This window comes from Mus caroli, unplaced genomic scaffold, assembly GCF_978045245.1.
Source record: "Mus caroli unplaced genomic scaffold, Mus_caroli_1 scaffold_15, whole genome shotgun sequence".
Lineage (NCBI taxonomy): Eukaryota > Metazoa > Chordata > Mammalia > Rodentia > Muridae > Mus > Mus caroli.
Genome location: NW_028227270.1, coordinates 71,647,141 through 71,673,763, shown reverse-complemented (window position 1 = coordinate 71,673,763; position 26,623 = coordinate 71,647,141). Strand labels below are relative to the sequence as shown.

Below are 26,623 nucleotides of genomic sequence, written 5' to 3'. Positions count from 1 at the left end.
TGCATCTCCTGCCCCATAGTGATAATGCCAGCTTGCTTATACTACATTTGCATAACTAGTACTGCCACGTGGGTGCTGGGACTCAAATCCAGGTCCATTCGAAGAACAGCCGGTGCTCTTAACCTCTGAACCATCTCACCAGACCCTGGATAATGACTTTTTGAGCTTCCTTATTTCCTTAAGATAAATATCTAGGAATGAGTGGGCTGGGTCAAAGGCCACAGATTTTGCTGGCTGCCTTGTAGTGCAAGCTTTCTGAAAGTGACCCCAGCTGGATCTCTTCCCTGCTACCCTGGCCCTTTCTCCACAACTGCTGACCCTTATGCCTAAGAGTTAGGCCAGTACTGATCATGCTTTGTTTTATTTTTCCAACAGCGCTGTGTAGTTCTGCGTTTTCTGAAGTTTCCTCCAAATAAGAAGAAGGTAAGGTTGGTGGGCTGGCTATTGTTGTTACAGCCTTAAGAAGACCTGGATGTTTTCCAGGGCTGTGTATGTGTGCTTGTGGTGCTAGAAGTTGAAAGTGGCGCTTTGCCCAGGATAGGGAAATGCTCTATCTGTAGGGTTTATCCTATATCCTAAGCCTTCCAGTGCATAAATATTAATGCTAATTGTAGAAATTTAAGTATGATGTACTCATTCAATGTGGGATGTAGTGGGTCCTCATTTCTGACGTACTCATTCAATGTGGGATGTAGTGGGTCCTCATTTCTGATGTATGAGACCTAACAGATCCTCTCTGTCACTGTGTGTCACTCTATGGTAGGTCTGTCTGCCCTGCTTGGGATCCCAGGGCCAGGTTTCAACTTGATGAGTTCCTTAGCTGCCTCAGCAGAATTGTGTGTCCCACTGGGTAGATAATCTGTTATACTAAAATCACAGTGGACAATATCTGCTAGAGCAGAGGTTGAGTCATCCAGGCACAGCCCGTGGACCCTCCATGAAGACTTGCTTCCACCCTCTTTACCCGAGTTGAGGTATTGTCGATTTCTGGTAAATCTCAGGTAGATGTGGAATATTGGAGGCTCCTGTGGCCACAGCCTTTTATCTGCTCCTGCTGTTCTAGCACATGGTGTGGGAGACTGAGACATTCAGCCTGGCTTGCTTTGCATGGCCAGCTACCTGAGGGCCCCATGGACATGGCCTGGCTTGTGAGGGCAAGAACCTCATAGTGGGGAAGGTGGGACTCTGAGGAGGCCATTACATCATCTGTGAGACAGTGTGTCAAGTGTCTGAGAGCAGAGGCAGCTATGGAACATTGGTGACAGAGGAGATGGGACCCTCAGGCCTTGTTTCCCAGGAGCCAGCAGGAATGTTGCCTTTTACTGTGCACAAGTCTGAGAGTCAAAAGTGGGTTGAGCAGTCAGAGGGAATAGGGTGGGCTTCAGGTATCCCATGGGACCACCTCAGTTGATGAAGAGAAATGGCCCAAGGTGTTCTCTTTCTGTCAGCTGTGTCTTGGATGCTTCATCCTCTTTATCCTTGCTTGTCCTTGTGCGGTGGCTACAGAGTACATGCACCCCACCCCAGTGGATGCCATACCAGGCTTTCCTAGGCAGTGTATTCCTGGTGGGATTCATGTACTCATCCTTCTGTTCTCCAGATGGTTTTTTGTTTTTTAAATCAGAAGTTCTGGCATAGCTGTACATGGCTACTGGGTGTGTTCTGAGAATTTCTGTCAGGCTAAGTTCTGACAAGATCCAATTGTAGGAGCTGGGTGATACCTGCACATATTTTGACTGTAGAGCATTTCTGGGTATGAGTGGTGAGTTCTCCAGAGGTTTGTGGGGTACATGGATAGCAGCTTAATCTGTCCTGAGCTAGGCTTCTGGGAGTGGGGGCTACTAGGAGCCCTTCCTGGAGGTCCATCCTGAAGCTATCCTGTGCTTGCCTCTTCCAGACCTCAGAAGAGATACTTCAGCATCTGCAGAACATAGTAGACTTTGGCAAAAATGTCATGAAAGACTTTTTGGGAGAGAACTATGTTCATTGTGGGGTAAGTGCTGTTTATTCTAATCTCAGTTGACATCTAGTTCTATACTCAGTTCTGACATCTCAGTGATAGCTCTTGTGCAGTGAGAATCTCCAAGCTTTTCTTACCTGCTGTGCCACGTGGCAATCAGTCATCTCTGCCAGAGGTGCCTGAGTAGTGGAGTTCTCCAGTGAGAACCTCGTATATTTCCCTTGAACTCGAAGGATATCTTTGGCCCGTGCTCCTGTGGTTTAAGAATCAGTGTGGTTCCATTCCCAGAGACTCCTCCTGGAGGAGGCCTGTGGATGCGAGCATGGGTGTGAGTTGCTATGTATGATACTCACTGAGGGCTGTAGAAGAAACGCTTTGGAAGCCCTTAACATTGCTGTCTGTTTGGAGTTTACTGTCCTGGCTTTCCTGTGTCAGGGAGGGACTAGATAAGGGATGTCCCTTGGCCTACTTGTCTTCTGAGTTTGGGACTTTGAAAGTCTCCATTTTGCCTTTCCTTGGCTGCTGACTTTGTAGTCTCTCCTCCACAATGTGTAGGGTTGGAGATGTTTGGAGGTCAAATGTGACCCCTTAGGAGCACTCCTGCAGTTTTCACACAGGATCTATCCATCGAATAGTGTTGGTACCTACCCATAACTTCTTGGAGAAAGGTTGTCAGAGGTACTGTCTGCTGGGAACTATGTCTTCCAGCCCTGGCATGCTAGGCTGAGTGGGAGTCTCTGGTCAAGACTAGATGGCTAAGGGGAGCTGGGTCTTCCAGGCCAAATTCCAGCAATTTTGTCCTAGCCAGGTTTCCTTTGTCACTTAGGAAATTTTTCTGAAGACTCCATTCTGTCACATTGGGAACATAGGGCAGGGATGACAGTGAAGAACATGGTTTAAATTGATGCAGCTTTCCTTTGCATAGAAAGTTGCAAATAAACAGCTGAGGGAGTGAGAGCAGCAGGCATGTGTGCCCAGTGTTGTCAGAGCTTGAGCTGCTGCTCAGGGGGTGCAGTTTGCTGGCCATCTGGCTGGATTCCTTGCAGCCCTTGTTCTGTGTCTATAGATGCTACAGGACCAGGATGGGCTATGACAAGAGATGCTGGTGGTGTGGCTGGTCACTGGTGTCATGGGTTCTGGCTGGCTCTGTGGAGAGCTGGCTGCTTTTAGTGCACTGAAGTGTTCTTGCTTCTGTGTAACTTCTACATGTTCTGAAAATAATGGATCAGCTCTTACTGCCAAACTGGCACACAGAATGTTTTTTTGTTTTTTTGTTTTTTTTTTTGTTTTTTTGAGACAGGGTTTCTCTGTGTAGCCCTGGCTGTCCTGGCACTCACTTTGTAGACCAGGCTGGCCTCGAACTCAGAAATCCGCCTGCCTCTGCCTCCCGAGTGCTGGGATTAAAGGCGTGCGCCACCACGCCCAGCTACAGAATGTTTTTAAACTATAGTATTTTACTATGAAACATACTGTGAAATTTACCATTTCAACTGTGTTTAACTATGCATAGTTCTGAAGCATTAACAGTCTTCAGGACGTTGTGAAATCTGTACGTTATGTGTGTTTTCTTTCAGGAAGTTGTTCAGCTGCCTTTAGAGTTTGTGAAACGACTGTGTTTAAAGATACAGTGTGAAAGACCAGGTAAGGGTGTATATATTATTTATTTATTTTTGCGACAGGTCTCTCTATGTATCTATCCCTGGCTGGCTTGGAACTGGATGTGTAGACCAGCTAGTCTTCCATGCCCAGATACCTGCCTGCTTCTGTTTCCCAAGTGTTGTGATTAAAGGTATACACCTTTGTCTTTGAAGTGTTCAACCCAGGTTAGGTTCAGGCATTTTGCAGCAGTATTGTGGCCAGAGGCTCTGTCCCCACCCCTATGGTCTCTTTTCTTGTGCTTGCTGGTGGCTTTGATGGCAAGAACCAGACTAAAGCTTTTATTCTTTATGATCAAGCATGTAAAGTCCATGTGTGGGTTGTGAAACTGTCTCATTATCAACTCTACCAGGCAATAATGCTATAGAATTCTACACAATAAAATCCTTTCTGATTTGAATAGGATTCAATGAAATAAGACTCTGAGGTCTGTCTGGGGCAGAAGCAGGAGAGGGTGGTGTAGACTGCAGGACAGCACTGGGCTCTGGTGTTCAAGTCCACAAAGGACTCTGTTTCAGGGCTCTGTTCATTCACAGATAGATGCTTAGCATCCCCATTTCATTTCATAATCCCAGTTGAAAATCTGATAATTCTCATGATGGGCAGTGGTGACTTTTAACAAATTGGTGGAGTGGCAGAGGCAGGCAGATCTGAGTTCCAGGTCATCCTGGTCTACACAGTGAATTCTAGGACAGCCAGGGTTATATGGAGTTTTTCTTATAGTAACAAGAACTCTGTTACCCTTTGTAATGACGGCTGGAACAAGTCTGTTTTTTGGAAGGGAAGCTGGTTCCCTGGAGCCAAGAGCCCGCTTCTAGCAGAGCATGCTGAGGTGATGTGGGAGCACAAAGAATCAAGAGTTGGAAGGAAGGAAGGAAGGAAGGAAAGAAAGAAAGAAAGAAAGAAAGAAAGAAAGAAAGAAAGAAAGAAAGAAAGAAAGAAAGAAAGAAAAAGATGGGAGGGAGGGAGGACCTTTCTCTTCTCTGTTCTGGGCAGAGAGTGGTGGAATTGGTAGCCATTTCCAAGACTCTTCTCACTTCTGATATCTGTTGCACATTTTAAAGTTCCCCAGGGTCATATTCAGGTTTAAAGACTGGCTAAAAAGACCTTAGATCTCAGTTATGTGGTTAGGATTTATGCAGTGGGAGGTCAGGATGAAATCTGCCAATTGAAGAGTTATGGGATCTGGAGAGTCTAGACATCCCCTCCTATGGTGACTATGTGATGGCATATACCTCCAGGAAGCTTTCTAAGCCTCAGTGTTAAAGGTTTAGAGCTTGACAAGGCTGACCTCCTACTGATTCACTCAGGTTTTCATCCTATATCGATGGCAGTATGTAGCCTGGTTATATGTCCTAGTCTTCCCACTTCCAAATATTGCCTGCCTGAGGCTATCCTGTTCTCCTTCCCCCAGGATTGTAGTAGTATAGGGCTGGCTTTCTCTTATCTTGACCCTCATGTGTAACTCTTACCCTGTCTTCCAGAGTCCCGTTGTGACAAGGACCTGGACACATTCAGTGGTTATGCTATGTGCCTTCCCAATTTAACCAGACTTCAGACCTTCCACTTTGCAGAGCACCGGCCGATTCTGTGTGTAGAGATTAAGGTGAGTTTTCATTCATGGTGGGACTGCACTACAGGTAAAGGGAACGGTTGTTCTCAGGCAGTGAGTCTCCCTGGCCCTGCTTTGAGTATGAGTTCAGCCTTTCTCAGGAGCTCAACTAGCCTCTTTCCCACAGCTTCCCTAAGTGTCTGTGTGCTCTACTCCCTTTCATAGCCCCTAGATACTACATTAGGTTCCTTCCTGGGTGTTAACAATGGAGAAGCCAATCCACACACCTGGGCTGGGAAAACTTTGGTTATGGGGATCAGGAAGAACATGTTGGGTGCCCTTCTGAACAGGATGTATCTCAGAACCTCAGTCTTGGCCATGTGCTTGCTGCTTCCTGCATTGAAGACTCTGACTAGAGACTGCTTCCTGTCCAGGAGGACGTTCTCAGAGGCACAGACACCTGTGTGCCCTGCAGAAGTCCCTGTGAACTGACCCAGTGTTCTAGATCTTAGACCAAGACTCTCTTACTTCAGCTGCCCTTGTTCAGTAGTTGGCCAATTGCCCTAGAAGCCACCACTCCTCCCCTCAACCGCACAGGACCATTAAACTTCTCCTCTTCCTTCCTTCTGAAAGGTGATGACCCCCAAGGCATCCCTTGGCCCAAATGCTCGGGTCTTGTGATCCTTGAGGGCTGGACATTGTGTCTCCCACTACATTGTTCAGAACTAAGCTCAGGCAGTGTGTGCTGACAGCATGCAGATTTTAGAAGGCAGCTGGGATCTCTGACGTTCTGGAAACCTAGCAACTATCAGATGGGCGCTTTGCAGGTCATACATTAATACCAGAGGGAACAATGGTTGTGCTTCTTGGAGCTGGGAGCCCTGGACCCATCTCCACTCCTTCTAGTCTGCCAGTGAGAGTACAAAGCTGCACTGTCTTAAACTCCTGTAAGCCAGGCAGAGCTCTGCCAGTCCTCTCAGTGAGAGGGCTGCCCTTGGAGGCAGAGAGGTATACCGTTTTCTGGGAATATTTTTACCTGATACTTGTTCTTCTCAGTCTCGTGTGTGTGTGTGTGTGTGTGTGTTGAGAATTACGTGATTTCTTCCTAAACATTTTTTCTCTTACATTACAGCCAAAATGTGGGTTTATTCCTTTCTCAAATGATGTTACCCACGAGATGAAGCACAAGGTGTGCCGATACTGCATGCACCAGCACCTCAAGGTGAGATTAGAGTCCAGTGCAGGAGTGCAGAGCACAGGGCATCTGGGCCCGAGGGAAGCCACTTGGAGTTTTCAGAAGATGAAAAGGAATGGCTGAGAATCCTCTTTTTGTTCCATAAGCAGCTCATATTGATTTTATTATTTCAAGAGTTTTGATTTTTTGACTATAATTTATTTGTGGCTGTGTGTGTTCAAGTGTGGGTACCTGTGTGAGGAGGTCAGAGGACAGCTTGTGTTTGGTTCTCTCATTCCACCGTATGAGACATCCGTGGATCAAACTGTTTATGCAGTGCTGGCCACTAAGTGCCAGGTTTCACGCATGCAAGGCAAGCACCTACCACCTGAGCCAAGCCCTAGTCCTCCCTACACTCTTCTCCCTCAAAGTCCACCCACCCTCCCACTCCCAACTTCCACTTGGCTCTGCTCTAGTTCTCTGGCCTTTAAACATATCCCTACATCATACAGAAAGGTAGAGGCTGGAGAGGCTCTGCATGTGAGAGCTGGGCTGTCAGCTCTCTGAGCCTGGGCCTCACAGTGCTTTCATTTCCATCCTCTTTGCTGCAGCTTTTCTTCCCCCCTACTCTCTCTCCTTCCGTCATGGCCGAGTTGCAGTGCTCGGCTTGCCGATGCCTTAGAGGTGATTTGCAGGAGCTGCTCTTGTTTTTCTCAGTGGGCCCTTTTTGCATAAACATGTTTAATTAAGTTCAGTTGATTTCTTGTTTCTTTGTTGTGTGTGTCTTGATGTTTTAACCAAGCAGTCACTGTTGAAAGTGGTGGGAACCTTCCCTGGTTTCTTCTGGAGGTTTCATTTATTTTATGCAATGGGAGCTATTTTCAGTTAATTTTTGTGTATGGTGCTGTGTCCAGTTTTTGTTTTTGTTTTTGCATATAGATAGGTATCTGGTTTTCTTGGTTTCTGTGACTGTCCTTTTCTCTAAGCATTGGTCCCGGCACCCTTGCTGAAGATGTTTGGCATGTAGGTGAGGGGCTCCTCTCTGTCCCTTTTCTTATTGCTATATTTGTCTGTCTCCATGCCAGTGTCATACTGCTTTGATTACTGTGTTTTATTTTTCTTCTTAAAGATTTGTTTTTATGGCCTGGAGAGATGGCTCAGCAGTTAAGAGCACTGACAGCTCTTCCAGAGGTCCTGAGTTCAATTCCCAGCAACTATATGGTGGCTCACAATCATCTGTAATGGGACTGATGCCCTCTTCTGGGGTGTGTCTGAAGACAGCAGCAGTGTACTCATATATGTTAAATAAATAAATCTTTAAAAAAAAAAAGATTTGTCTTTTGTGCATTGGTGTTCTTCCTGCACATCTCTGTGAGGGTGCCCAGATCCTCTGGAGCAGTATTTACAGATAATTGTGAGCTTCTGTGTGGGGGTTGGGGGCTGAACTCAGGTCTTCTGGAAGGGCAGCCTCTGAGCCTCTTAGCCATCTCTCCAGCCCCAATTACTTTAGTCTTTTGTGTTGGAAGATTTTTTTAATTACTGATTCAATGTTACAAGATTCCTCTCTTCCCTCCCTCTCCCTTTATCCCTTCCCTTCTATTGCTTTTTGAAGACAGGGTCTAATGTAGCCTATATTGGCTTTGAATTCGTAAGTAGCTGAGGATGGTTTACACTAGGAGTGTAAGCATGTACTGCACCCAGTTCCTGTCCTTGGCTCTGACAGTCCTGGGGTGGGTGTGTTGGAATTTATCTTAACAGTTAGGGCTGATCTCCTGTTTACTCAACAGAGCTGCTGACCTTTCTAGTTACTCTTCATTTGAGTTACATTTTTCAAGTACACACTTACTTAGTTATTAAAATGTATATTAAATGATGTTGGGTTTGTATCTGTGTGGATATGTGTATGAGGTGTGCAGACCCACATGCAGGCAAAACACCCATAACATTTTCTTTTCAGAAGGTAAAAAGTTTTTAAAATTTGTTCTTTGATAACTTCATATGTAAAATATATAACATACACTGGTCATCTGTCTTCTCTTATCCTATCTCAACCCCTTTTAATTGTTACTGCTATTAAGTGATGTATTATTTACATATGTGTGTATGTGTGCATTGTGCAGAGCTCCTGAGTGAGGAAGCCAAAGGACTCCTTGTAGGAGTCACTTCTCTGCCTCGCTGAGGCCAGGTGTGCTCTTGTTTCTGCTAGATGCTTATTCTAGTCAGGCTGGATGGCAAGCTTCCAGGAGAGTCTCTCGTTCCTGCCTCCCATCTTGTCACAGAAGTGCTAGAATTACATTCAGTTTTTTTTTGCTTGGGTTCTGAGATTGAACTCAGGTGTATCCACTGACCCATCTTGCCAACCCATTTAACTGTTTTTGAGGTAGGGTCTCATGTGGCCCAGACTGACTGTAGACTTTCTCCTCTGTCTTACCTCTCAAGTCCTGGGACCATGGTCTCACAAACATGCCTGGTTGGTACAGTTTGTTTAGTGACCTCTCTGCTTATTCTGTAATGGCTATATATATGTTTTAAACTTTATTATTATTTGGATGTGTACATGTTAAGGCACACATTGGAGGTCAGCCGGCAGTTTGGGAGTCAGTCTCCTCTTCACACTGTGAGTTCTGTGACTGGAACCTAGGCCTCCAAGGCTTGCTCTACAACTTTCCTCCTCTGAGCCATCTTGCCAGCCCCATAAAGTCTCTATTCTTGCTCACTTATAGTTCCTGAACTATGAACTCTTTACTTGATGAGCTTTCTGGGATTGATATTTTCTCAAGCCAGTGTGTCTCTCAGTGTGGGCTGAGTCTTCCGCAGGGTTCTCAGGCTTTGTTCTACCTTTTTCTTCCGTGGAACCTCACTCAAGTGAGCTCAAGTGAGAGCTTAGGGCTTCCTCTGGTCTTTCCAAAGCCTGTCCATGGTTTTCTAGATTTCAGGAATGTGTTAAGAGCTTTTCAGACCCTCTGTACATCCTCATTACTCAGCTTTTTCTTTTTGAGTTTTAGGTTACATGTTTGCTTGCCCTAACTGTTATCTACTGTGTAAGGAAGCCATGAAGTGAAACTGTAGCCTTTGGAGGGTTTTTTTTTTTTTTTTTTTTGACAAATACTCCCAAAAGACCTCTGGGAGTGTATGGGCTCTCAATCAGGTCAGTAAAGACAACCATGCAAGGACAGCCTTCTTGGAACTGAGAGTCAGGCAGGGCGGTAGTGACCGTTCTGAGGCTGAGGCTGTGCATGTGCCTGCCCTGTTCTGTGCTCTTCCTGGAGGCTGCCAGGCTGCTGTGCACTTAACAGTTTCATGTTTGTTTCCCTTGGGGCTACAGATAGGGAGCTAGCTAGTTTTATGTCACCTTGACATAAGCTAGAGTCATTTGGGAAGAGAGAACCTCAGTTAAGCAAGTGTCTCCATTAGAATAGCCTGTGGGACATTTTTTTGATTAATGATTGATGTGGGAGGGCCCATTCCATAGAGGGCAGTACCCTACAAGGAATACAGTCACCTCTGGGTGGGTGGTCCTGGGTTGTATAAGCAGGCTGAGCAAACCATTGGCAAACAAGCCCATAAGCAGCTCTCCATGGCTTTTGCTTTAGTTCCTGCTTCTGGGTTTCTGCTCTGCTTGACTTCTTTCCCTGACTTTCCTCAGTGACAGAAATGGCAGTGTAAGATGAAATGAACCCATTCTTCCTTGAGTCAGTTTTGGTTACGGTGTTTTATCATAGCAATGGAAACCCTAACTAGGACAGAGGGATGAGAAGAGGACATTTAAAGTGTCAGAAAGAAACTGGGCATCGTGGTGCATACCTTTAATTCTAGCATTTGGGAGGTAGAGGTAGGCAGATTTCTGCAAGTTCAAGGCTAGCCTGGTTTACAGAAAGAATTCTAGGCCAGCTAGGGTTACACAGTGATATAAGAAACAAAACAAAACAATGTGTCAAGGTTTCTATTCTTATTTAGATTTAGCTGATTTTCTTTTTTTAATAAGATGGGTTTTTATTTTTATGAATGAGTGTTTCTTGCATGTGTGCATGCACTCTATTCCTGGAGCCCACAAAGGCCATAAAGAGGCTGTCAGAATCCTTGGAACTGGAGTAACATTTGTAAGCAGCCATGTATATGCTGGTGTAAGAACCTGAATTCTCTGTAAGAGCAGCTAGTGCTCCTAACTAACAAACTTTCTACTTCTTTACCTGTTTTTTTTTTTTTTTTTAAAGTGTGTGTTCCCTGGATTCTTAAAGAACTTGAGACACTTTCCGAGGTGATTCTGGCAAGTTTTGCTACTTTTTATATATAAAAACCATGGCCAGCTTATATGGTATGATTAAGAAGTATATATTCTTTAAAATTATGAAATAATACCCATTCATAACTGGTAGTTAGACCTCCTTCTAGTGTGATTCATGCTCTCAGTTTGGTTACCTTTCCAGACACGTTCCTATGGTAACAGCATATACAGAACACAGGTGCTGCTGCTGGTGTCTCTTTCGGATTGTTTGTACTTGTTCTACCCAGTGCTCCCCCCTTACAGTGATCTTTGAGGGTTTTGTGTTGTATGTTTTTCTCAAAATGTATTTGATACATAAGTATACCTTTAAAGCAAGCATGACATCATATTATATGTGTTGTTCTGCCAGTTGAGTAAGTGCTGACAGGCGTTAGCCCATCTTTTGGAGTGGCTGTATTCATACACTCATTCATCCCTTCATTGTGTGTGGGCCCTGCAGAGTGAGTGAACGTTCTTTCCTCCTGCAGTAAATATCTTAGTATCTGCAGCAAAAGCCATGCCCCATCCCTGTTGCCTCTTTGCTCTGTGTAGTTATTTTAGATTCCTTTAGGTTTTCTCAGTTTTAAACTTCAGTGGCTACAACAAAAGATTGTGTTGGGTTATCATTCTACTGGCAGCACAAGATTGCATGTTAGTGTCCTATCCCTGGCTGTTAGCAGCTTAGAGACTTGCCATCCTCAAGGCCAAACCTTTAAGTACCTGCTTTTTTCTTCTGCTCACACGAGTAGCTGCACTGGCAGTGACCGAAGCTAAGAGTAACTGGAGTTTCCTAGGGTGAGGGGTCAAGTTGGCTCCTTCCTATTTAGGGTTGTATACCTAGGTCCTTTTCCTGGTCAAGGCTGCAGCCCATTGTGGTCTCATGTATTTGATACCGTCCTATTGGTGTTTTACCAGGTAGCAACTGGAAAGTGGAAGAAAATCAGTAAATACTGTCCCCTTGACCTCTACTCAGGGTAAGAGTCCCTCTGATTTGTTGTTTTGAGGGTGGGTGGTACCTGCTAAGGGAGCACCTTTGAGGTGGGGGCTTTGAGGGTTATTTTGTGAGGTGTTGATGGTGTGTGTATGAGGGGGTGGGGAGCCAGAGGCCTGTTTGTGAAGTGAGGATAGTGGGGCCTGGGATCTTCTATGAGGGAGGGAGGGCCCTGGGGGCTGTGAGGTGAGGTCAAGAAGATGGAGTCTTTTTTTTTTTTTTTTTTTTCTTTTGGTTTTTCGAGACAGGGTTTCTTTGTGTAGCCCTGGCTGTCCTGGAACTCACTCTGTAGACCAGGCTGGCCTCAAACTCAGAAATCCGCCTGCCTCTGCCTCCCCAAGTGCTGGGATTAAAGGCATGCGCCACCACTGCCCTGCGAGGATGGAGTATTTTGTACTGTGGACAAAGTAGGGTGTATTCTGTAAGCTGCTGGTAGTGACTGTCTGATGTGTCATCAGTGGGGTATGTGCTGTAGGGTGGGTGTTCATGAGCTTGGAAATATTTATGGAAGTTCTGTGAGGAGGTAAATGTGGGATTTGGTGAAAGGGGAAATGGAGGTATTCTGTGAGGTGGAGATGGGGCTCTGCTCTGTCTAAAGGGCTCTTTGCTTATTCAAGAAAAGAATGTTATTTTTCCTGTGAGAACCAAATCGGGTTGACAGTGCATTAAGGGAGAGTCATGATTGGCTTACCTGTGCACCCAAAGCTGCATGTTTTGAAGAAGATAATAATACAGAGTATTGTTGAAAATTTGTAACTTGTCAAACCCAGTCAGGAGCTGCCCTCGACATGTTCATAATGCAGCCTTTTCAGAGCTGGCTGTGGTGACTATGCTGACGTGTTGTCCCCAGTGTGACCTTAGGACATAGCTTGGGATGGGTTTGCATCCCTGGGAGCCCTGTAGATTTCATGTGGGAGTGAGAAGGGGGCTGTTCAGGGACACTGATGGAGGTGCGCCTGGGTGAGGTAAGGTCTGGAGCCTGAGGGGCAGTGAGGAGACAGCAGGTGCCAGTTGCTAATGAGTAGGGCAGAGTTCAAGAGGGAGCAGTCCCACAGCTCTCTGAGAGGGGGCCGGGGGGAAGGGCCCATGTTCCTGTCTCTTTTGGGCTTCCTGAACTTTCCAGAGATCTGTCACAGGGATCACGATGCTTGAGTGTCTGCTGCAGGCTTTGGAAGCTACAGAAGGGCGAGAGCTACGTGGACTTTGAGTGATTGATGTGCCATGGCTTTCTGGTTCTCCTGCCTCTGCAGGCTTCCTCGTGGCTGCCTCTGAGCCCTAGTCTAAGCTCCCTTCCTGCATTTACTGCATTCAGGCTGCGGTTACTGGAGTAAGGCAGCTGAGGTCCAGCTCAGCCTGGAGCTGTGTGTGTGTGGCTGTGAGGCCCAGCCTGCAGCCTAACCCCTTCTCTGCTTTGTCCTTTCAGAAATAAGCAGCGCATGCACTTTGCCCTCAGAAGTCTGCTGCAGGAGACACAGAATAATCTTAGGATATTTAAGGTAAGGGTCGTTTCCAGTCCACGCTGGTTTCCAAGTTAACCTACCACACTGTGATCCTGGCCACAGGTTCTGTGACAACATACATCGAGGTGTCTAGGCTGGCTTGCCTCAGATGGAGCTCTGTCCTTGACATTGCAGGAGAGCAGATGGAGCTGAAGGAGGGAGGAGACAAGGCAGGGCTAGCCTTGGAAGGAGGTAGTGGCTGTGTCCATGCTGTGAACATATCTCTAGAGTTCTCTTTGGCATTGTTCAAGTGATCAGTAGGCTTGAGGCAGCATGAAGACTGTGTGAGGGAGCAGACTGAGAATGGGCTTCTCCAGACCTGTGTCTCACTTGGTCTGGGAAAAGTGACAGGTGAGCTAGAGAGGTCCTGTCTTGCTGCTGTGTCACGGGCTGGTGTTAACTAGATCTAATTTGAGAATTTCCTTGCCCTAGACGCTGGTCAGAGTAATCAACATCCTTCTTTGTCTCCATCTCCTCAAAACCAGGAATGGAAGAGAGTTTTAATTAATTTCACTCTTTCAAAAACATAAAAATAAAAATGGCTGTGGGTGTGCACTTGCTGTGGTCCTTGTGGAGACAGGGTCGCCCTTGTGAGTCAGTTTTCTTCCCATGGTGGGCATCCCTCTCACCAGGTTTTTTACTTTTTAAGAGATTAGGAATCTGACATATGAATTCTGGAGATAAATCTCTTCAACTTTGAGCCCATTTCTGAACCTGTCAGGTCACATTTGAGGTATCTGGTCTGCAGTTTCTGTGTAATCCATATGGAAGGATTCAGAGATCAGCTAGTACTTTCCCAAGAGGCAGGCTAAGGGATGTGATCTTCAATGACTGTTTTAAGAATAAAAAATTAAAAAAAACTTTCATCTCTTTTATTGTGTGTGTGTGTGTATGTATGTATGTATGTACGTGTGCACGCATGTGTATAGGTCAGGACAACTTGTATGTGTGTACGTGTGCACGCATGTGTACAGGTCAGGACAACTTGTATGTATGTACGTATGCACGCATATGTATAGGTCAGGACAACTTGTATGTATGTACGTGTGCACGCATGTGTACAGGTCAGGACAACTTGTATGTATGTATGTGTGCACGCATGTGTACAGGTCAGGACAACTTGCAGGGTTGGTTCTGTCTTTCCATTATGTGTGTCCTTGGCTTTAAACTAAAGTCATCAAGCGTGGTGGCAGGCACCCTCATCCACTGAGTCATCTGCCCTGTGATGGCTTTTTATAACAGTGGGGTAGCAGTACAGTGAGTTCTGTCTGCACAGCAAGAACTGGCAACTCTCTGGTTCTGATTCTGTGCACTCGCGTCTCCCTCCAATGCTGCAAACAGCAAAGCAGAAATTCCTGAAGCTATGATAGCCCCACTTGGAGAAGCTGCCTTCGCAGTGATCCCATGCTGGACACTGGACTTGTGGTGAGACAGTGTTGAGAGACAGGAGCTTTTGTTAGAGTCCCCACTCTACCTAGGCTGTGGTCTGCTGGATGCACCATAAGATCCTTGCATGGCTATATTTGTATGTGTAAACACTGTCTCTGGATCTCCCATTTACAGTGTCCCTCAAGTCTAGACCCTTGATGCTGCGGTGAGACCTTGCTGTGAGGACTCCCTTGGCCACTTTTGGGTCTGGAGGAGGGGCCAGCTTCACCATGGGCACACATGGCTCTACCCTGGGTGTCTTAGCTCCACTTTGGTCACCTTTTTCCTCTTGCCTAGCATAGCGAGCACTACCTTCATTTGTCCCTTGAACAGCGCCTAGACAGGGCCTCTAGAAAAACATCCCAGGATCCCATGATGAGCAGGGCCTTCTCATCTCTCTCAAGGACTACTGCTCACCTGAGCCCTTAGCATCTCATACTATACCTCATTGCTTCAGAGCCTTAGAGGGTCAGCCTAGCTGTTACTTTGTGAGGCATTTCTACCCTGTGGTATCTTGGGTAAGAGCCTTATGGGTGCTGAGATGTTGTGTCTGCTCATATTTGTTGTTTACACTGGACAGACTCCATGTGGAGAAGATACCAAGGGCAGGGGTCCCCAGGGTAGTTCTAGAGGGCCCACCACATGGCTAAAATATGAAAGTGTGTAGTTCAAAGAACCCTAAAATGCTCCTGGTGTTGTGCATGGGTCAGGCTCTTATCACAGCCCCAGAGTCAGCAGTGGGCACCATGTATCCTTGCTTGAGCTCTGGGAATAAGTCTGTGTGGTAAGGAGCATCTCTGGGGGGCTCTATGAAGATCAACAGTGTTAAAACAGGAGGTTTCTCTGTCAGTGATCCAGTCACTCCTCTTACCATAGGACTGGCTCTGAGGCTCTGGGGATTGTGGGGCCTAGTCCTAACCTCTAGTCACTGCTTGGGTCCTCAAGTAAATGGTGATTTGTGGACATCTGTGGTTTTATGCTCAACATTTGCTTGCAGCTGTGAGGTCATTGTCTGAGGGTGTCAGTCCAGGGAGCTGGCCTGAAGGTTTTGGACCTTTCCTCCTTTGAGTCATGCTTGTGACACAGCATGGAGAGTGGGACTCTTCTGAGGAGTTACTGTGCAGCAACCCTGATTAGGCTCGTCTGAGAACACAGGGTCCTATTTCTGTGCCCTGCCCCTGCTTGTGTTTCTGTCAGCTTGTGTGACCCTTCTCCCTTTCCTTTTTTTCCCCTGTCTAAAGAATGGAGAGCTGATTTATGGTTGTGGTGATGCCCGGAGCCCTGTGGCTGACTTGAAGGAGCTTGCTCACCACCTGAAGCCCTTCTTCTTCCCTTCCAACGGCTTGGCCAGTGGGCCTCACTGCACGAGGGCTGTGATCCGTGAGCTGGTGCATGTTATCACCAGGGTGCTGCTGAGCAGCTCAGAAAAAGCCCGAGCTGGTGCCCTGAGGCTTGGGCTCGAGGGCCCACGAGTCTGTGAAGCCAGCCCTTTCAGCAGGAGCCTACACAACCAAGGTAGGGCCTGGCATTCCCTAATCAGGTTGTGGGGTCTACAGGTTCACTGAGACTATCCCTTCTCATGGGTATCCAGAGTGGAACCTACAAAGTGACCTTTGTGTCCCTGGCTTCATGGTACCTTTGGGGATGTGGTCTAGTTGCACAGAATGAGGCTTAGCTGACACAGAGGGTCAGGACTTGTTTTTGCATCCGTAGCTGGTCTGTAAGCTGCTTGCCTCACTTGGATTATATGGTTTCTAGCAATATACTGTGTGTCTTCTGCAATGACTCAGTGCTTACAGATTCTCCTCAGTCTGTGTGTAAGAGAAGAACTCAGACCAGGCGTCCTTTGTGGCTGGGCTGAGTGCCATGGAGTGAGGACCGGCTCACAGGGCCTCTGGGTACAGTTGCCTTCTTGGTCAATAGGAGGGAGATGGAGCAGCCCTGTCACTGTAGTGTGTTGTGATGACTCATGAATCAGGGTCAGGTGTGACTCTCGGGGACTACAGAGACCTTTGAGTTTGACAGTGCCCTGTATTCTTCAGAAACCCCACAGGCCTAGCCTTCATTGTTACTTCCCCATGCCAACCGGTTTTGCAATTTTTTTTTTTTTTTTTTGGTTTTTTGAGACAGGGTTTCTCTGTGTAGCCCTGGCTGCCCTGGAACTCACTTTGTAGACTAGGCTGGCCTCGAACTAAAAAATCCGCCTGCCCCTGCCTCCTGAGATTAAAGGGTGCACCACCACACCTGGCTGCAATTTTTTTTTTTGTAAAAACTACAAGTGAATTTTGGGGGGTTTGTTCTTGTTTTGAAATTGAAATTAAACCCATAGTCTGGGAGGACACAAATGGGTGCTGGCACTTAGGTATCTGGGACTCAAGAGGAGGCTCTGTGATGCCTGAGGCTTCCCTCACAGACCTTCTTGACACTGATGTGCAAACAGGCCTAAGTCACGGATGAGTAATATATTTTCTTGTCACCTGTGGTTCTGAGATAGCATAAGTCTATCAGCACATGTAGGTTTTCACCTTTTACCTACCATACACATTCATTGCATGGGTCTCCTGCTCTCTTGACCCAGGGCAGGTTATGTGGCTGAGAATGTCCAGCTGGAGTGCTGCTTGAGTATACATTGTTCCCTCTCCTGTCTCTGCCTTTAGTTGATTCTGAGAGATGGTCAGGGATGTCAGGCTCGGTTGAGAAGGCACTGTACACATCATTGTGAGTGCATGAGTGAAGGATGGAGCTTTGCTTCTTCATCTGTCCCAGAGAGGACGGATGGGACCTTGCCAAGGTCCTAACCACAGACCATGGCTCTGCATGGTTTAGCTTGTCCTGTGGCAGCCAGATCTTGCCCCTCTCTGTGTGGACTTAATGCTTTTTGACTCTGGAAACCCCAATTGGTCTTTGAGGGTTTGCGAATGTCTGAATGGTTTTCTTGTAGTTCTGACCTTTATCTCATGTAGGGTATCCTTTAATTTTAAATATAAAGTGACTTCTAGGGCATGTGATGGAGTTTAAGGGTATTCTGAGTTGGTGTTTGGACAGACCAGGGCCAAAGGGAGAGGCACTGTTTCTATCTTTGTGTGTGTGTAGAGCTACTGGGTCCTTAGGATGGTCTGAGGTCAGTCAGCCTTGTTCCTCTGTGAGGTGTGCAAATCTGCCTCCGTGCTAGGCTGGAGCCTCTAGGCCTTGTCTGTGCTGCCCAGAGTGAGCTCTGCTGTCTGTGCAGGCCTGGGTCTCCCTCCTGGGTCTCCCTCCACAGTCTTCAAGAGTTGATAATAAACCTGCTCTCATTCTCCCCTGATGTTCTTGGTAGGAAAAAACACCTCAGAGCACTCGGGGTTACCGAAGGGCTGTCTTCTGTACAAAACCCTCCAGGTGCAGATGTTGGACCAGCTGGACATCGAAGGCCTCTACCCTCTGTACAAACGGGTTGAGCAATACCTGGAGGAGTTTCCTGAGGAGAGGTGAGGCTGGCACCAGAGGAAGCTGTGAGGCTAGGCTGGGATCAAGGTTGCCTGAACTCCAGAACAAAACAGAGCTCTAGGACCTGGCTCTAGGAGGTGCCTACAACCAGCTCTGTCCAGGAAGTCCCTTGTTTGGGTGTGAGATTCATGGTCACTCAGACACTAGAAATAAAGCATGTATGAAGGCAACCATTCTGATAGCCTATGTCAGGGCCTGACCTGTAGAGGGCAGTGTTGTCCCACAGGCTGCTCCTGGAACACTGGCATAGTGTAGCTCCTTAGCAGTCTCTGCCACTCTTAGGGCCTTAGGACTGCACTGTGGGTCCCCATGTCTGCACCTGCAGTATCTCATGGGCAGGATTCTTTTTGTACATCACTGGCTTTCTCTTTAGAGTATGGTGAACAGCTTAAGCTGAGCCGCAGCCTCCTGCAGCCCTGGGTTTTGTGGAAGATCTTGATGTTGCAGAATCAGGCTTAATGAGAGAAAGCAGTAGATCTTTTAGGTGCCTTTCAAACAACGTGATTGTTGGGCTACATTGTGTGATACAGAACATATTTGTGACTGAAAGTCCTTAGAGCTTTGTCACCCTGTTGATTTGGTTTTGGTGCTTTTTCTTCAGGAAAACATTACAGATTGATGGGCCTTATGATGAAGTATTTTACCAGAAACTGCTTGATCTGTCCACTGAGGATGATGGGACGGTGGCCTTTGCATTAACAAAGGTGAGTAGACCCATTGAGAAGCCCCATGTCTTTCTGAGAGTTTCCCTACTCTCCCTTCACAGCAGTGACAGCCCCGAACTTAGATCTAAAGCAGAGAAGGCTGCACTGTTTCTTAGGTGGGGTGGGCAGGTGACCATAATGCAGGGTCCACGTGGAATTTCTCTTGGCCCTAACAGGCCAGACACAGGCCCCAGTGCTTGGTGGCCCTGGGCCCCATCTTGTAGATCCTGTTGACTGTCTTCCTTGGCTGAAATAATTCCACTGGGAATATTAAAAAAAAGTGCTGGCTCTGAGATGGGCTGCTGGTAGTCAGGTTTTCAAGTCAGATGTACCTAGAGAAATGAGGACCTGTGCTCGCCCTAGAACTGTATAAAGATGTTCACAGTGCTCTTTTGCTGAGGGTAAGAACTATTGTAACCCCCGAGTTGTCAGCATGTGACTGTACTAGCTTAGAAATCACATTTGCAACTTCACTGCATTTGTTGGATAGATCAGGGGAGTACTTCTGACCAACAGAACAGTTCCCAAAGGGTCCAGTGATGACTGTGTGTGCAGAACACTCTTTGAAAATGACGTGGATTGCTTGTTCCTAGGGTTTGGGAAGGGGAGATACTTGTGGAAGTTCAGAGTCTCCGTGGTAATGGCAAGCCACAAACATATATTGGATGTGGAGGATCTAACAGGACATGTAAGAGTCATGCTCATTTCCCATCATGATGCTACTGTGTAGTTTTGAGATGTTGCTGGGAACTTGGCACAAAGCCAGAGAACGTGTTAGAACGTGGAGCTTGGCTCATTCATTCTCTTTCATTCTCTTTCTCTCTCTCTCTTCCCTTTCTCCTTCCCTCTATTCCTGGTGTTTCAAGAAAGGGTTTCTCTGTATAGCCCTGGCTGTCCTGAAACTCACTCATTAGACCAGGCTGGCCTCGAACTGACAGAGATCCATCTGCCTCCTGAGCACTGGGATTAAAGGCGTGGGCCACCACTGCCTGGCCATTCTCTTTTTAAAGTATTGTTTTAAAAATGTATTTGGTGTGGGTCTGGAGAGATGGCTCAGAGCACTGACTGCTCTTCCAAAGGTCCTGAGTCCAATTCCCAGCACCATATGGTGGCTCACAACCATCTGTAACAAGATCTGGCGCCCTCTTCTGGAGTGTCTAAAGACAGCTACAGTGTACTTACATATAATAAATCTTTTTAAAAAATGTATTTGGTGATTGGTTATATGCCTCAATGAGAGTGTGGAGGTCAGAGGTCAACGTGAGTGCTGTCTTTTTTTTCCCTCTGGGTTCTGGGAATTGAACTCAGGTGTCAGGTTTGGCAGCAAGTGCTTTGACCCACTGAGCCATCAGCCAGCCCTCTTTTTCTCTTTTTGAGGCAGGGTCTCACTCTGTAGCCCAGGGTAGATCTAGGTTGTCATGTCTTTGGATTGAGCCTCCAGAGTGTACCACATCCAATTGCTCCACTTCTCTTTTAGGATGGACACATGTTCATGTAGTTGAAACTGGAGACAGTGCTTCATAAAGCTGAAGTTCAGGAGTGAGCTGAGAGGAACCCAGTGCAAAAGCTCGTCTGCTCTTTTTTTTTTTTTTTTTTAGCTGAACCAGGTGCCTCTTAGAGATACTGTCATCTGGGGACACCATGACCCTTTTACCTCTCACTTTGTGGAGCAGTACCTGGAGGTTGAGTCAGTGGGCTTTCTAGAAAGGCCAGCAGCTAATATTTCAGGTTAGGTGGGCCCTCTTATCTGCTGACAGCTTATTTGTCTTAGGTAGGGTTTCACTGCTGTGAAGAGACACCATGACTAAGGCAACTCTTATAAAGGACAACATTTAATGGAGGTTCAGTCCAGTATCAGTTACAGTGGGAGGCATGGCAGTGTCCAGGCAGGTATGGCACTGGAGGAGCTGAGAGTTCTCTTGTTCCAAAGGCAGCCAAGAGAAGACTGGCTTCCAGGTAGCTAGGATGAGAGTCTTCAAGCCCATGCCCACAGTGACACACTTCCTCCAGCAAGGCCACACCTCCTAATAGTGCCACTCCCTGGGCCAAGCTTATTCAAACCATCAGAGTATTGCTCTTGTAGTACAGGAGTATCTCCATCAACAGGACACAGAAGAGAAGGAAAACTATGCCAGAAACAGGTGTGGGAGGGGTTGGAGTGACTTGTGTGTTCCCTTACTCAGTAGCTTCTTTGCTCCACTGGTTTGGAAGTTATCTGTGTTTTTTCCACTGGTGGCATTTAATGCATATTAAAGTGTAGTTACTCACTTATTTGTGGCCCCAGCTGGCACGTGATGTGGGGTATTTAATTACAGTTATTTTTCCCAGTATATGTGCACTTACTGTTTGATAATCTTAGATTTGGGGGTACTGTGCAGCAAGTTAGTCAAGCATGCTACCATGTACCTATAGCTAAGATAGTTTTCAAGGTCCCAGTTTTGAATATTGTTTTTGACATGTTTGTCTAGATTTATTCACGTGTTGGATCATTATCATTGCCTGACGTTGTCATCACTCAGACCAGTCCCCTTTGTTGTTTTCTTTAGCAACAATTTTACGCCATGTCTTTTACTCACCACAACCACGTCACTTAAAAACTCCTCAGACTCCTTAGCTGTCATTGTCTCTGTCCCTGGTGTAACTTCAGTCTTTCTATAAGTGTTGCCTATAAATGGGACAGTCAGTGTGTGAGCCTTTGTGTCAGATTTCACTACCTCATTCTCTCGAATGGCTCAGCATTCCAAGTGGACAGTTGAGTCGTCTCCAGTTTGTACTGTTATAATCAGTGCTGTTGTAAGGGTTTTTGTTGTTGTTATTTGCTTTTGCTTTTTGAGACAGGCTAGCTTCAAGCTTGGACTCTTCCTGCTTCCATCTCCTGAGTAGCTGAGAGCACAGGTGTGCATCATAAACTTTGCCTCCTACTTAGTCTTTTTCAGGGATGAAGTGGGTAATTGGTATGAAGAGGAGGTTGAGTTTGGCATAGTCTTGCTATGTGTAAGGGAAGAGCTGTTAAAGTCAGTGTCACCAGGGTGTGGTCATTTTAGAGGAGAGTCTTTGGAAGTCCTCCACCTGCCTGCAGCCTCTTCACTGTGGCTGCCATTGCTCCTGGGAGGTAGTTTTAATTTGTCACTGACAAATTAAAGAGTGATGAAAAGGGGAGTGAGTGTGGAGACAGAGGTGCAGGAGCTGTGCAGTCTGGAGCTGTGCACAGGGGCTGGGCTGGGCTGGGCTGGGCTGGGCTGGCTCCCCAGGAGCAGTTCATCTCTGTATTACGTCTAGTTGTTTAGTATCTGTGGGTCTCTGTTTTCTGGAAAGAGGGGCTTCTTTGATGAGGGGTAGCTACAGTTATCAGTGGGTGTAAGGATAAGATTTAGAAGACAGTATAGAATTATGCTTGATTGGCAAAGAGGCAAAGTAGATTCTTGTCTAAGTCTGAGACCTCACTGTCCCTGGGAAGTTGGCAGGAAGATCTTAAAAGCCAGACTATGAGGAAGTTTCTCCTAGAGAGAGCTGCATAACAACAGTACCACAACACGGGCAATATAAACAGACCTGTGAAGGTGGAAGGGGAAAAGTTTGCAGTGTCCCCTTGCTAGACAAAGAACTATAGGCAACTAATGGCTGCTGGGAGGAGACTTAGACCCTTATTGGTTATCCAGTGCAGAGTGGTGAGCCCTGAAATCAGATAGTAACAGACAACTGGACTCAGCAGGTTGTGTGTGTGTGTGTGTGTGTGTATTTGTGCATATAGCCTTATGTTTGTTCATACATACATGCATTTAACAATAATGTGGTGATTTGAATATGCTTGGCCAAGAGATTGGTACTATTAGGAGGTGTGGCATTGTTTGAGTAGCTGTAGCCTTTTTGGGGGAAGTATATCATTGTGGGTATGGGCTTTAAGACCCTGTCTTAGCTGCCTGGAGGCCAGTCTTCTCCTAGTGGCCATCAGATGAAGATGTAGAACTCTAAGCTCCTACTGCCTGCCTGGATTATGCCATGCTCCCACCTTGATGATAATGGACTGAACCTCTGAGCCCCAATTAAATGTTGTCCTTATAAGACTTGCCTTGGTCATGGTGTTTGTTTACAGCAGTAAAACCCTAAGACAAAGAAGAAGAAAGGGAAGGGAAAAATGTCATTCTATTTCAATTATTATTATTATTATCATTATTATTATTATTTTTGTTTTTTTGAGACAGGGTTTCTCTGTGTAGCTCTGGCTGTCCTGGAACTCACTCTGTAGATCAGGCTGGCCTTGAACTCAGAAATGCCTGCCTCTGCCTCCCAAGTGCTAGGATCAAAGGCGTGTGCCACCACTGCCTGGCTTCAATTAATTTTTTTAAAAAGTGAAGACAAATGTTGATATTGACATTGTTTTACTCTCACCTCCTGAGTGAGTGTGTAAATGAGTCGCTGAGTTTAGGTTTGGTAGGTTCCAGTGCCATATGATCATAAAGATTAGATATACTAGTATTTAAGTATTTTCATTTTACTTTTTGAGCTTTTATTTCATTAGCTGTTTGGATTATGAAAACATAGCACATACAGGAAATGTTTAGAAGAAGTGTATAGCCCAATGAGTAGAAGCCAATCAGAGCCCCTACTGGGATTGCTGAGCTCAGGCTGAGATCTAGTATGCAGTCTCTCTGGAGTCTGGCTAAGTCCCCTGTCCTGACCGTATCCCTGTGGAATGCTTTTGGACTTCACGTATGGCATCATTCTGTGTGTGCTCTTGTGTTCGGGAGCCTTTTCGTTAGTGGTATTTGAGCTGTGCCTTTGCTCTGCATTCTGGCTTTCAGTGCTTTGCAGTGATTTCGAGTGGGCAGAGTAAGGATTTCCTAGTCTACTGTGAGGCTTATTTTTAGGTGCCCTGGCATTAGAAGTAAATACTTTCCAGCTTCTTTTTATCTTTGGATATTTTTCTTACCTTTACATTTCCTTTTTCTGTCATATAGAACTTCTTTAGATTCTTGTGCCTAATATTTGTACCATGTCCTTTTCATCTTTTCATATTCTTTTAAACAGACATGAGTCTATACAGTGTGTGTGTGTGTATGTGTGTGTGCAGGAGCCCAAAGAGGCCAAAGTGTGTTAGACCCCTTGGAACCAGAGTTATAGGTGGTTGTAAGCTGTCTGCTATGGGTGCTGAGAACCAAACCTGGATCCTTTGCAAGAGTAGCAAGTGTTCTTAGCTACTGAGCAATCTTATGATTGCTATGATTGTTTTTAAAAAAGTTATTCTGGTAGTAGGGAGATAGATTAATAAATTGGTAAATCTGGAGTTGGACAGATGGATCATTGGTCTAGAGCCCTTGCTTTCCCTTGGAGAAGACCTTAGGTTCATTTCCCAGCATCTACTTCAGGATAGATAGATGTTCACCTCTAATTCCAGCTCCTGTGGATCTACTGCCTTCTTTTAGCCTCTGAGAGCCCTTGCACACATGTGCATACATTCACACACACACACACACACACACACACACGACATTATCTCTGTCATTTAGACTTAAAATTTGAGACAGGCTCTCATGTTTCCCAGGCTGGTCCTCTTGCCTCAGCCTCCCTTGTGCTGGGATTATAGGGGTGAGCCACCATACCCCAAAACATCTTTACTTATCTGTTAGTGCAGGTTAGCTTTGTTTAATAATATGTTAAATATTTTCTGGAGATACTTTGGGATCTGTAGGGCTTGATGCCTTCAGCTTAGGGAAAAGGCCCTTTCATTTCTTTTATTTGACCTGAGCCTCTTCCCTTGTTCAGTTGATAGCTTGGTGGGTAATTAGTGTTAAGCTTGTTAAGAAACAAAGTGTATGGATTACTGTTGCAGTGGACATAGTGAAGGATGCCTTAACTGGCTTACTTAGGCTGGCTGCCCTTGTAGTTTCCCCTCTATTCTGTGGCACATCTCTTCAGTTAATCTGATGAATGCTTAATGTTGTTTTTTTGTTTTTCTAAAATTCTTAAATGGCTGATTTTTTATGGTTTCCAGTTCTCCTCAGAAGTTCTTTTTGTTCTGATTCTCTGAGTGGAGCAGCATGTGTGTTTGGTACCTCAACAGCTAGAGTCCCTGTGTATGTCCCATCCATGCTACTGTGGGGTTGTTTTTCAGTTTTAACTCTTTTTACAAAAGTATTTTTTAGAGAAGTTTCCATTTCTCAGCAGAAGTGAAGGGAACTAGAGGTTCTCACAGCCCTTCTGTGCTCTTTTGTTGGCTTTTATTCATGCCTTGTGCCTGCATATTTTTACTTGTGTGTCAGAAATTGCATTTGTACAATTATTTTTGAGTTCATTTGCTGCTTAGAGAATTTTAGGCTTGTCTCTGCCAGGAGGACTGGCAGGCTGGTGTCATTCTGATCCAGCTTTGGGATTGATCCTTTGAAGTAGAGTAGCAGTTACTGGTAGGGCCTGCCAGTTTAGGTTCAGGGTCAGAGAGGGTTCATGTGGTTCTTGTCCTACCAGCATTGAAGGTTGATCTTCCTTTGGAAAACAGACCCAAATCCCTGTAGTCTCTGTTATTAGCAATGCCTTCAGTCAGTTTTTGACTATTTCATCCAGTTTTTCTAGTTGGCTATTGCCACTGAATTGGCTCAATAACTCACTAGCACAGTACTCTAAGTGGTTTTGTGTCTGAGATACCCTCCCTCCCCAAGAGCAAAAAGAGGTTTAATTGTTACAAATTTGTATTTGATTTGTAGCAATACCCTTTCATAGATAAGAATGCATTATATATGTAAATATTTTATATTTATATGTCTGGGTTGGAGAGGTGGCTCAGCATTTAAAGAGCACTGGCTGCTCTTCCAGAGGACCCTGGTTCAATTCCCAGCACCTACATGGTGGCTTACACCCATCTGTACCTTCACTTCCAGGGGATTTGATGCCCTTTTTTGGCCTCCCTAGGAACTGCACAACATGCAGACAAAACACCCATACACACAAAGGAATTTATATGTCAAGTCTGGCCTCAAATTCATTGTTGCTGTAAAGGTGATTTGAATTCCTGATCCTTCCAACACCACCTCCCAAGTGCTGGGATTGTTGGTGTACACTACCACACCTGCCCTAGGACTTAAGACATTCTTCATTTTGATAGGTTGGGTATATTTTCTTCAAGTTTCTCACTTCTGTTCTTTAGTCTTTGGATTAGGACTATATCACATACAATCCTTGATAGTTGTTTAGGTTTTAAAACTGTCTTTGAGCCGTGTGGGTGGCGCACACCTTTGATCCCAGCACTCGGGAGGCAGAGGCAGGTGGATTTCTGAGTTCGAGGCCAGCCTGGTCTACAGAGTGAGTTCCAGGACAGCCAGGGCTACACAGAGAAACCCTGTCTCGAAAAACCAAAACAACAACAACAACAACAAAACTGTCTGTGTGTGGCTTCTTTGTTGTACCGGTTAGACTGGCATTGCTTTAAGGGCATTTTATATTTGGCTCTTTCTTGTATCCTGAAATAACAAACTTTACTGTTAACTGGAGGATGTGCAGATGGGAGCTGGCTGTCTCCCCAGCCTGGTGCTCTTTAGGCCCAGAGCAGCCAGCAGGCTTGGTGTGTAGGCTCCTGCTCCTTCCTCCTCCTTGCCTGCAGGGAAGTGAAGCCTGAGGTTTTCCCAGGCTTCTCTTCTGTGAATCAAAAGGAATGGTCCAAAGGGACAGAAGAGAATACTGTCTGCCATCAGACCAGTTACTGGACCAGTGATGATGTATAAGGCATTTCCTTTTGTGTAACTATTTTTTTTTTTTTAAATAAAACTGGGAGCTATTTAAAATCCTCAAAAAGATATACCAAGGTCCAAAAACCAAAGGGGATTATAAACAAAACAAAACTTCCCCAAATTGTGCTATCGAGGCGACCATTGTGGATACTCTGTCTCTCACTATGTGCCTGTCACACGTGTGTGGTATG

General features: G+C 45.9%; 1 protein-coding gene across 1 annotated transcript in view; it reads left to right on the top strand.

Moving 5' to 3' along the window:
* Ippk (inositol-pentakisphosphate 2-kinase) overlaps positions 1-26,623 on the top strand; it is a 41,907-nt gene that overhangs the window by 9,349 nt on the left and 5,935 nt on the right. Inside the window, exons 2-11 of the mRNA XM_021179810.2 lie at positions 376-423; positions 1,898-1,993; positions 3,535-3,601; positions 5,101-5,222; positions 6,301-6,390; positions 11,522-11,580; positions 13,021-13,093; positions 15,766-16,039; positions 17,841-17,991; positions 18,612-18,714. Coding sequence (XP_021035469.1) covers positions 376-423; positions 1,898-1,993; positions 3,535-3,601; positions 5,101-5,222; positions 6,301-6,390; positions 11,522-11,580; positions 13,021-13,093; positions 15,766-16,039; positions 17,841-17,991; positions 18,612-18,714 — 1,083 coding nt within the window. The remainder of the gene's footprint in view (positions 1-375; positions 424-1,897; positions 1,994-3,534; positions 3,602-5,100; positions 5,223-6,300; positions 6,391-11,521; positions 11,581-13,020; positions 13,094-15,765; positions 16,040-17,840; positions 17,992-18,611; positions 18,715-26,623) is intronic.